Here is a 12,271-nt window from a genome sequence, read left to right as displayed (position 1 = left end):
AAGAATGGTCAATTTTCAATCTTTTGCATGTGGCTGTCCAGTTTTCCCAGCACCATTTGTTGAAGAGACTTTCTTTTCTCCATTGTAGGCCCTCTGCTCCTTTGTCGAAGATTAGCTGTCCATAGATGTGTGGTTTTATCTCTGGGCTTTCAATTCTGTTCCATTGATCTGTGGACCTGTTTTTGTACCAGTACCATGCTGTTTTGATCACTGTAGCTTTGTAGTATGTTTTGAAATCGGGGATTGTGATTCCACCGGCTTTGTTTTTCTTGCTCAGGATTGCTTTAGCAATTCGCGGTCTTTTGTTGCCCCATATGAATTTTAGGATTGTTTGTTCAATTTCTGTGAAGAATGTTCTTGGGATTCTGATTGGGATAGCATTGAATCTGTATATTGCTTTAGGTAGTATGGACATTTTAACTATGTTTATTCTTCCAATCCATGTGCAAGGGATGTCTTTCCATCTCTTTATGTCATCGCCTATTTCTTTCAAGAGAGTCTTGTAGTTTTCATTGTATAGATCCTTCACTTCCTTGGTTAAGTTTATCCCAAGGTATTTTATTCTTTTCGTTGCGATTGTGAATGGGATAGAGTGCTTGAGTTCTTTTTCTGTTAGTTTATTGTTAGTGTATAGAAATGCTACTGATTTATGCACGTTAATTTTATACCCTGCTACTTTGCTGTAGTTGTTGATTATTTCTAATAGTTTTTCTGTGGATTCTTTGGGGTTTTCTATGTATAAGATCATGTCGTCTGCAAACAACGAGAGTTTTACTTCTTCGTTACCTATTTGGATTCCTTTTATTTCTTTTTCCTGCCGAATTGCTCTGGCCAGCACCTCCAGAACTATGTTGAATAGGAGTGGTGAAAGTGGGCACCCTTGTCTTGTTCCTGTCCTCAGAGGGATGGCTTTCAGCTTTTGTCCATTGAGTATGATGTTGGCTGTGGGTCTATCATATATGGCCTTTATTATGTTGAGGTAATTTCCATCTATACCCATTTTACTGAGGGTTTTTATCATAAATGGTTGTTGGATCTTGTCGAATGCTTTCTCTGCATCTATTGAGATGATCATGTGGTTTTTGGTTTTCATTTTGTTAATGTAGTGTATCACGTTGATTGACTTGCAGATGTTGAACCATCCCTGTGTCCCTGGTATAAATCCCACTTGATCATGGTGTATAATCTTTTTGATGTATTGCTGTAATCGGTTTGCCAAAATTTTGTTGAGGATTTTTGCATCTATGTTCATCAGTGATATCGGCCTGTAGTTCTCCTTCTTTGTGTTGTCCTTGTCAGGTTTGGGGTCAGAGTGATGTTGGCTTCATAGAATGTGTTAGGGAGTTCTCCATCTTTCTCAATTTTCTGGAACAGTTTGAGGAGAATAGGTATTAAGTCTTCTTTGAATGTTTGGTAGAATTCTCCAGAGAAGCCGTCTGGTCCTGGACTCTTGTTTTTGGGGAGGTTTTTGATTACCGTTTCTATTTCCTTACTTGTGATTGGTCTATTCAGATTCTCCATTTCTTCCTGATTCAGTTTGGGGAGATTGTAGGAGTCTAGGAATTTGTCCATTTCTTCCAGGTTGTTCAATTTGTTGGCATATAGTTTTTCATAGTATTCTCTTATGATCTCTTGTATTTCATTGGTATCTGTTGTGATTTCTCCTCTGTCATTCCTGATTTTATTAATTTGCGATTTCTCTCTTCTTTTCTTGGTGAGTCTGGCTAGGGGTTTGTCAATTTTGTTAATTCTTTCGAAGAACCAACTCTTTGTTTCATTGATCCTTTCTATTGTCTTTTTTGTTTCAATATCGTTTATTTCTGCTCTTATTTTTATTATTTCCCTCCTTCTACTGACTCTGGGCCTTGTTTGTTCTTCTTTTTCTAGTTCTGTTAGGTGTCGTTTGAGGTTGCTTACGTGAGCTTTTTCTTGTTTAGTGAGGTGAGCCTGTATTGCGATGAATTTCCCTCTTAGGACTGCTTTTGCTGCATCCCAAATGATTTGGTATGTCGTGTTCTCATTTTCATTTGTCTCCAGATAATATTTGATTTCTTCTTTAATTTCTTCAATGATCCATTGTTTGTTGAGAAGCGTGTTGTTTAGTCTCCACATTTTTGCACCTTTCTCTGCTTTTTTCTTGTAGTTGATTTCTAGTTTAATAGCGTTATGATCAGAAAAGATGCTTGATATTATTTCAACTCTCTTGTATTTATTGATGTTTGCTTTGGTTCCCAAAATATGGTCAATCCTTGAGAATGTTCCATGTGCACTTGAGAAGAATGTGTAACCTGCTGTTTTTGGATGAAGTGTTCTATATATATCTATTAAGTCCATCTGATCTAATTTTTCATTTAATTCTATTATTTCCTTGTTGATTTTCTGTCTGGATGTTCTGTCCATTGGTGTTAATGGTGTGTTGAGGTCCCCTACTATTATTGTATTGTTGTTGATGTCTTCTTTTAGTTCTATTAAGAGTTGCTTTACAAATTTTGGTGCTCCTGTGTTGGGTGCGTATATATTTATAAGTGTTATGTCTTCTTGGTGGAGAGTCCCTTTTATCATTATATACTGTCCCTCTTTGTCTTTCTTTATCTGTTTTGCTTTGAAATCTACCTTGTCTGATATTAGTATAGCGACACCTGCTTTCTTTTGTTCATTATTAGCTTGGAGTATTGTTCTCCATTCCTTCACTCTGAGTCTGTGTTTGTCTTTGGGGCTGAGGTGTGTTTCCTGGAGGCAGCATATTGTTGGATCTTGTTCTTTGATCCATCCTGCCACTCTGTGTCTTTTGATTGGGGAGTTCAATCCGTTTACATTTAGAGTGATTATTGAGACGTGGGGGCCTACCACTACCATTTTGTGTCTTGTTTTCCGGTTTTCTTCAGTTTCCTTTGTTTCTCGTCCCATGGTTTAATCTGTTCTGACGTAGAGCTGCTCTCTGTTGTTGTCCTTCTACTTATCTCCTCTGCTCTTGGTTTTGTAGCCCCTTTCCTTTTTTGGATTTTTCAGGAATGAGGGTTTTCCTGAGGATTTCCTGAAGAGGAGGTTTTGTGGCAATGAACTCCCTTAATTTTTGTTTATCTGGGAAAGTTTTTATTTCTCCATCGTATTTGAAGGATATTTTCGCTGGGTAGAGAATTCTCGGCTGTAGGTTTTTGTCCTTCAGATTTTTGAATATATCATTCCACTCTCTTCTAGCCTGTAAAGTTTCTGCTGAGAAATCTGCTGATAGCCTGATGGGGGTTCCTTTGTAGGTTAGTTTCTTTTGCCTGGCTGTCCTTAATATTTTCTCCTTGTCGTTGACTTTTGCTAGCTTCACTACTATATGCTGTGGAGTTGGTCTTCTTGCATTGATAAAGTTTGGAGATCTATTGGCTTCTGTCACCTGAAGATCCATCTCCCTCACCAGATTTGGGAAGTTCTCAGCCATTATTTCTTTGAATAGGTTTTCTGCCCCTTTCTCCTTCTCTTCTCCCTCTGGTATACCTATAATCCTTACGTTGCATCTCCTAATTGTGTCTGATAATTCTCGGAGAGTTTCTTCATTTCTTTTAAGTCTTGCTTCTCTCTCCTCCTCTGCCTGCAACAATTCTATATTGCCATCTTCCAAATTGCTAATTCTTTCCTCCATATTATCGGCCCTACTGTTCAGAGCATCTAGATTTTTCTTAATCTCCTCTATTGTGTTCTTCATTTCCAGTATTTCTGTTTGGTTCTTCTTTATCGTATCAAACTCTTTTGTGACATAGCTCCTGAACTCGTTGAGTTGTCGGTCAGAATTCTCTCTTAACTCAGTGAGTATTTTAATGATGGCTGTTTTGAAGTCATCATCATTTAGGTTATATATCTCATTTTCTTTGGGATTGTTTTCTGTGTATTTGTTACTTTCTTTCTGTTCTGGAGATTTAATGTATTTTTTCATATTGCTTGATGATGTTGATTTGTGCCTCCGCATGGAGATAGAGTTTAGTTGCTCCTTTCACTTGTTTCAGCTGCTGCGGTGGGGGGAGCAGCTGTTTATACTTCACCAACCAGGAACCCTGTCCGTAGTTGCTAACTGGGCCTGGGCCCCTCTTCGTAGCCACAGTGGCCCTTTGGATTCCCTCCTCTGCCGTGGGGGCCGTCACGGGGGGCTTCAGGCTGCAGGTGCCTACTGTTGTTGCCCACCTAGATGCGCTCTCTCCTTGGGGTCTGCAACGGTGTTATGGGCTTTTCCAGCGGCCAGGGGTGGGATCACTTTTATTTGTCACTCGGTTGCTGTCGGCACCCACCAAATCTCACTTGTCCTCTATGGGTCGCAGGAGAGCTATTGGCATCTTCTACAGTCTGTGGTTAGTACACCTAGCTATGCTGCTTTTGCCCTGGGGTCTTCCAGCCTTGTGGCTGGCGGCTGGGTGCCTTCTACTGGTGCTGTGCAGAGGCTTTCCCTAAGGCTTCTGTGAGCCTGTAGGGTTTCCCCCTAGGCTACTAAGCTGGGTCTCAGGAACTCTCTCCAGCCCCAGTCCTCTCCGAGATCTCCGGCAATCCCTAGCCTCACCGGGTGGGCAACGGCAGCTGGGGGTCGCCCCGCCCTCTGGGCTTCTCTCCGGGCCTCTGCCGGGAGCTCTGAATGCTCAGCGTGGCCCCTCTGCTACCGGCAGACAGAGAGTTTTGTCTGCTGCCTGGCGGAGCTCCGGCGCTTCCCCACCGGGTCGCCGGACCCGCCTTTGAAAGTTCCCCCGCCCCGGTCCTCTCCGAGATCTCCGGCAATCCCTAGTCCCCCGGGGCGGGCAACGGCAGCTGGGGGACGCCCCGCCCTCTGGGCTTCTGTCCGAGCCTCTGCCGGGAGCCCTGAATGCTGGGCGTGGCCCCTCTGCTACCGGCAGACAGAGAGTTTTGTCTGCTGCCTGGCGGAGCTCCGGCGCTTCCCCTCCGGGTCGCCGGACCCGCCTTTGAAAGTTCCCCCGCCCCGGTCCTCTCCGAGATCTCCGGCAATCCCTAGTCCCCCGGGGCGGGCAACGGCAGCTGGGGGACGCCCCGCCCTCTGGGCTTCTGTCCGAGCCTCTGCCGGGAGCCCTGAATGCTGGGCGTGGCCCCTCTGCTAATGGCAGACAGAGAGTTTTGTCTGCTGCCCGGGCGGAGCTCCGGCGCTTCTCCACCGGGTCGCCGGACCCGCCTTTGAAAGTTCCCCCGCCCCGGTCCTCTCCGAGATCTCCAGCAATCCCTAGTCCCACGGGGCGGGCAACGGCAGCTGGGGGTCGCCCCGCCCTCTGGGCTTCTCTCCGGGCCTCTGCCGGGAGCCCTGAGTGCTCAGCGTGGCCCCTCTGCTACCGGCAGACAGAGAGTTTTGTCTGCTGCCTGGGGGAGCTCCGGCACTTCCCCTCCGGGTCGCCGATCCGGCCTTTGAAAGTTCCCCCGCCCCAGTCCTCTCCAAGATCTCCGGCAATCCCTAGTCCCACGGGGCGGGCAACGGCAGCTGGGGGTCGCCCCGCCCTCTGGGCTTCTGTCCGGGCCTCTGCCGGGAGCTCTGAATGCTCAGCGTGGCCCCTCTGCTACCGGCAGACAGAGAGTTTTGTCTGCTGCCTGGCGGAGCTCCGGCGCTTCCCCACCGGGTCGCCGGACCCGCCTTTGAAAGTTCCCCCGCCCCGGTCCTCTCCGAGATCTCCGGCAATCCCTAGTCCCACGGGGCGGGCAACGGCAGCTGGGAGACCTCCGTGCCCTCCGTGTCTCTCTCTGGGACCCTCCGGGCGCCCCGAGCACCAGGCCGGGTCTCCCCGCCAATGGCGGGGAGAGACTCTCCCCGCGGGCTCAGGTGTGCAACTCCAAAGTTTCCCTCTGCGTTTAGGAGTAATTGTGGGGGGTTTAAGTAGGGTTCTGGTCACCTGTTTCCACCGTCGCTCCTCTGTTGTATTCTCGCTCCTGCCCTAGATGTGTGTGGATCCTCTGGGGGCGTCCGTTGGAAGAAAGCCGCTTGCGGGTACTAGGCTGCCCGTCGGGGTCGGAGAGTTTTCACCTATTTCCACATCCTCCCGGAGGAAAGTCTCTCCGCCTTCCGATGTATAGTCGCGTGGGTGTCTCAGACGTCCTGAGATGCTGTCTGGATATCCCTTGTCAAGCGATAAGTGTCCAAATAATTGTAGACTCGAAGGGCGAGAGACAAAGAGGACTACTCACGGCGCCATCTTGGAATTCCCTGGATCTTGATATTTTTGAAGAGCACAGAACATGTTTTCCATAGAGTATGCCTCAACCTGGGTTTGCCTGATGTTTCCCATCAGACGCAGGCTACACATTTTTGGCAGGAATACCACAGCAGTGATGTTGTATCCTTTTCAGTCCATCATATCAGGAGGCATATGATTCCTATCTGTCCCATTATTAATGATGCTAATTTTTTTTTTTAAGATTTGCCCTGAGCTAACATCTGTTGCCAATCTGCTTCTTTAAAGTTTTCTCCTCCAAGCCCCAGCATGGTTGTAGATCCCAATTCTAAGTCCTTCCAGTCCTTCTGTGGGAGCTGCTGCCACGGCACGACAACTGACAGATGGGTGGTTTGGTTCCAGAACCTGGAAACAAACCAGGCCGCCAAAGTGGAAGAGCGCGCAACTTTAACCACTAGACCATCAGGGCTGGCTCACTAGGGATGTTAATTTGGATCACTTGTTTAAGGTTTTGTATACCAGGTCTCTCCACTGTACGATTACTATTTTTCCCTTTGTAACTGGTAAGTATCTTGGGGGAGGGTATATTGAGACTATGTAAATATCCTGTTTCTCATCAGATATTAATTAACTCACTCAATTTTAGTACACACTGATGATTCTTGCCTGAAATAATTATTACCATGGTGGTTGTCAAGAGATCTCCTAATTTCATCATTCTTTCTGTCTTTATTAGTAGACATTCTAATGTAAGGCAAGGCTTTCCTTCTATCCATATATTTAAGTATCCATATATTTATTTATACCACTACAGACTCTTGGATTATTTTATTCTGTTATAATCAGTTATCGTTATTTATTTTAATATTCAAATTATCTCAGACTTGGACACCAAGGGGCCCTAAAGGTTGGCTTCTGTGTCTTTTTGCCATATCGCCATCATTCTTTAAGCACGTCCTTATCTTTCTGGCAGGGCAAAATGTTCTAGACTCATCTTGTACTTTCCCAGTCCCAGCCCTGAACCAGCCATTTCACCAAGGAGTTCTGGATCTTTTTAATGGAGAACGGTATTTAGAAGCCAAGATCTAGGCATTAGATATTCTCATTGTTCATTGAGGAATCATCCTTTTTAGGCCTTCTTTGTGGACACAGCAGGAAAATATAGACATGTATATATACACACATCTCATTTCTACATCTATCTATATTAAGATGCATGGGTTTATATTTATATCTGTCATTCCAATCCAATTCTTACAGAGTTTATTCTACTCTCTCCCCTTTCTATATTTCTAAAATCCCTTCTCTGACAGTAAGAAACCTGGCTCCCATTATTGTCAATATATTAATTTATTTGCCCAACTCTAGACTACACATTAAGGTGGTTTCAGAATTGTTAGCCCACACCACACTGAAAAACAAACCTCCTAATTAGAGTTTAATATTTGTTTGTAGCTCTTTTTGTCTTTAGCCTGTGTTCAAGGACTACTGAGATTAAGACTTCTTCCCTCCTTTCCCCTCTTCAATACAGTGATTTATTGGAAATATAGATTAATTTAGTTTCGGTTTGTATACTCATTTTGCTTTTCCTTCATCTTCCCTTGTTGATTTTATTTTTTTGAACACATAAAATGCTAACATAGTTCCAAAAGTCAAAATTATACAAAAAGGTATATGTGGAGAAACGCCTCCCTCCGTTCCTTTGACCTCATTCCCAATCTCCCCTCCGTTCCCCTCTCTTCTGCTGTAGGTAACCCAGCTCATTAGCTGCTGATTTCTCTTTTTTTTTTTTAAAAGACTGGCACCTGAGCTAACATCTGTTGCCAATCTTTTTTTTTTTTCCTTCTTCTCCTTCTCCCCAAAGCCCCCCAGTGCATAGCTGTATATTCTAATTGTAGGTCCTCTGGTTGTGGCATGTGGGACACCGCCTCAGCATGGGCTGATAAGTGGTGCCATGTCCGTGCCCAGGATCCGAAGCAGGGAAACCCTGGGCTGCTGAAGCGGAGAGTGTGAACTTAACCACTCGGCCATGGGGCCGGCCCCTGATTCATCATGTTTGTATCTTACTTTTGTGTGAATTGTGTATTCATATCTTCTATTTTTCTACTAGACTTTTTGTCCCTATTTCCTTAATTTTTAAGATTTCTTTGTGTATTGGGAATATTGGCCCTTCGCTTGCAAATTTTTTCTCTGTCAGTTGTTTTTTGACCTTGGTAAATAGCGTTTTCCAATAGTTTCGAAAAAGTTTTTTGGCCAAGCAAGTCTTTTTACTTTTATGTGGTAAAACTTACCAGTCTTTTATTGCACCTGAATTTTGATTCATGGTTGAAAAATCTTCCCTATGCCAGGTAATATTTTCTTCCACCAATTTTTGTGTATGGTGTGAAGTATGGTTCTAATTTATCTTTTTTCCAGTTGTCCCAGCACTATTTATGAAAAGTCCCAGTGATTTGAGATTACACTTTTATCAGATATTATATTTTCATATGTATTTGGGTCTTTCCTGGATTCTCTTTTCTATTTTACTGGTCTGTTTGTGTACTCTAGTGCCAGTACCGACTGTTTCAGTTAAGAAGACTTTATAGTATGCTTGAGTATCTGGTAGGGCCAGAATCCCTTGTAGCTTTTCTTTCTGTGTTGTCCTTGCTTCTCGTATGACCTTCAATTTGCTTGTCTAGCCGTTAAAAAGCTGGTGGTATTTTTGGGATTGTGTTCATATATAAATTAGCTTAGAGAGAACTAACAGCTTTACAATGTTGAGTTGTCACTGAGAACAAGGGATTATTTCCAGTTGTTCAAGTCTAATATTCTGTCTTTCAGCAGTGTTTTACAGATTTCCTGATATAAGTGTGCATATTTCTTATTAAGTTCACTAAGTATTTTATATTATATTTCTTACAAATAGAGTTTTATCTATCATTATCTTCTAACTGGTTACTGTTCATGTAAATGAAAGCTTTTTTTGAATGCTATTCATTCAAATGAAAGCTATTAATTTCTGCATATTAATTTTATATACTGCTACCTTACTCTAGTTTTCTATTTTATGCCTTTCATTTTTCTAAGTCTTTAATTTTATAATGAATTTATAATTTATTTTACAAAATAAATTTTACAATAGATTTTGTATGGTTTCCCAGGTGTACTATATTATCTGAAAACAGTTAGTTTTACTTCTCCAATTCTTATGCCTCTAATTGATTTCTCTTGTCTAATAACACTAATTGCACTAATAATACAAACATTAATTTGCATTAATACCTTGAGAGCCACGTTAGACAGTAGTGGAGGTAACAGATATGCTTGTCTTGTTCCTCATCATGATGTATTTGCCTTGTGTTTCTCCCATTGATTTTTTTTTTTTAATAAAGATTGGCACCTGAGCCAACAACTGTTGCCAATCTTTTTTTCTTTCTGCTTTTTCTCCCCAAATCCCCTTCAAGTACATAGTTGTATATTTTAGTTGTGGGTCCTTCTAGTTGTGCTATGTGGGACACCACCTCAACATGGCCTAATGAGTGATGCCACGTCCGTGCCCAGGATCCGAACCGGTGAAACCCTAGGTCACCAAAGCGGAGCACGTAAACTTAACCACTCTGCCACGGGGCTGGCCCCTCCCATTAAGGATTTAAAACTAAGAATATCTATTCATTCATTCATCCATCCACTCATCCCAATCTCTCTTCTTTTCTTTTTTAAAAATAACACCAATCTCTATATTTTTGAATATTTATAAATATTTATGTGAATATTTATAAATATTTTACATTTATATATATTATAAACCTTTTATGTTTATATTATTTTTCCGCCCCAGGAAAGGTATTGAATTCTACCAAAAGCATTTTCAGCATCTCTGGATATGATTTTTCTCTTTAGATGTGTTAATGTGGTAGATTACATTAATGGCTTTCCTAACATCGAGTTGACGTTAAGTTTCTTTAATCCCATTTGGTCATGGTGTATCATTTTTACAATGTGGTACTGGATACAGAGATTTGTATTCTTATTTTCTTTGTCAATCTTCTTTATCTACTTTATCTTGTATATATATTTCTAAGCCATTCAAAACTAAATATTTAGTTGAATGAATTCATAATGTTTAACTAAAATATTTAACACTTTTGCAGTAATATTTGTAAGTGATATTGGTCTATGATTTTTCCTGTCTTCATCAAGTTTAGATATCAACATTGCACTTGCTTCATAGAAAGGATGCTCTTGAACAGTTTATGGAGCTGAGGACAATTTAATCTCTAAAGATTTGGTAAAATTCCCCTGTGAAGCCATCTGGGCCTGGTACTTTTTGTGGGGTAGTTCCTTGATAACTTGCTCTATTTCTCCTAAAGAAATGTTCCCATTTCTAACAGGTCAGTTTTGGTAAATTATATTTTTCTAGGAAGTTAACCATCTTTGTGAGTGAATCTCTACTTAGATACAAAGAAGTAAAATTTCTGAGTCACAGGGTATGTGCATTTATTAGGCATTGCCAAACTGTTCTCAAAAGATGTTCTATAAAAAAGAATCTATATCCCCACTAACAATATCTAAGATTTTCTATTTTCCCAAATTCTTGCCATCATTGGATATTTCCATTTTTTCAATTTTTAAAACTAATCACAATGAACCAAACCTCTTATAGAAAAAGTAGCATTTACAGATGGAAAACTGAGATGCTGAATTCCTGCTTCATGTTTAATGGCATTTCACGACTGAGTCCTAAACTACTAGTTTTGATGATATATGATAATTTGGTGGTGTTTATTTTGCAGGCCCAAAAGTGACTTGGGCACAGCAGCACATCTGGGGTACGTTGTTTTGGCTTCACCATAAAACTGCTCTAATTCAGTGTCAATATATCCTTAGACTACTGTGAAGGATGCTTTCAGAAACTCTGTTGCTGTTACAGTGTTGTTGAGTATTTTTTACAGTGTCTTTTATTAAATAGCTATTCAGGAAAAATTTCTGTCTAGTCTCAGTACAAGAAGCAATTATACTTACTCTTGAATATCTGGTTCATTTTTATTAATGGACAATGCTGTTGTTAGCTCCTTAATTATGCTAGATGTTGGAAAGCTAGGGCTAAACACCAGGTCTACCTCTAGCAAATGTATAGGACTTTAAAATAATAAATAAATAATAAATCTCTTAGAGAGATTTGTATTCTTATTTTCTTTGTCAATCTTCATCTACTTTATCTTGTATATATATTTCTAAGCCATTCAAAACTAAATATTTAGTTGAATGAATTCATAATGTTTAAGTAATTATGCTGCAACATCTATCCTATATTGTGTCAAAAATATTTATTCAAAGTTTCTATCCCAACATTCTTTCATACTTTCAAGGGCATATCTGATTAGAAACTATACTCTAGGATCACTTTCATGCTTACCTTTTCTGCTACTTCTCGCACAGACTGAACACTTGTCCCATACAGATGGTTGTTATACTGGCCAGCTTCAATGAATTTATGTTCTTGGATGTCTTTTTCCATCTGCTCTCTTGAAGTCACAAAATGATAGTCTCTTCCATCTACCTCATAATCTCGTTTTGGTCTAGTTGTATCTTTAATAGAAAAGAACGTAAATATTAACATAACAAATCCATTTTCTACTTAAATAATTGTTTTGTAAAATTCAACACAACAGAGATTAATTTAAATTTGAAAGGGGACGATAATGCCAACTGGAAGAATACTGATAAAGTAACAGTATAAACCATTAAAAAATGGTAATGTTTACTTTTACCATACACAGTGACAAAATGTTAGAATAATTAAGAATTTTTCTGTGGGTTACTCACGAGGAACACATGATCCAAATTTGTCGGGAAATTCTGAGATCAAGTCGTCATTTATCCTGTCTTTCATAGGTCCCAATATGATCACTGGTCGAGTATAATTAACTAAAAAGATAAACTGCATGTTAAATGGAAAAATACTCAACAAACATTAATTATTTTATTTCACTGGAGCACACAGTTTCCTGAATTGTTATGAAGAATTTCTTTTTTTTCTTTCTTCACCAATGATGCCTTACTTGCTAGTTTATAAACCTTTAATAAGATCTTAAACTTAAGTAATCTTTTGTTGGAAGTCATACACTTCATAATTCAACTATGTTAAATTC

At 40.8% G+C, this 12,271-nt stretch overlaps 1 protein-coding gene across 26 annotated transcripts in view; it reads right to left on the bottom strand.

The window, feature by feature from the left end:
* The window catches only part of DLG1 (discs large MAGUK scaffold protein 1), a 262,589-nt gene that overhangs the window by 16,916 nt on the left and 233,402 nt on the right, over window positions 1-12,271 (bottom strand). For all 26 annotated transcript variants that reach the window (XM_070583431.1, XM_070583434.1, XM_070583435.1 and 23 more), the window contains 2 exons: window positions 11,946-12,047; window positions 11,536-11,708 (listed from right to left, as the gene is read on the bottom strand). In XM_070583431.1, coding sequence (XP_070439532.1) covers window positions 11,536-11,708; window positions 11,946-12,047 — 275 coding nt within the window. The remainder of the gene's footprint in view (window positions 1-11,535; window positions 11,709-11,945; window positions 12,048-12,271) is intronic.

This window comes from Equus przewalskii, chromosome 18 (assembly GCF_037783145.1).
Source record: "Equus przewalskii isolate Varuska chromosome 18, EquPr2, whole genome shotgun sequence".
Taxonomy (NCBI): Eukaryota; Metazoa; Chordata; class Mammalia; order Perissodactyla; family Equidae; genus Equus; species Equus przewalskii.
This window is presented reverse-complemented; position numbering and strand designations above follow the sequence as displayed.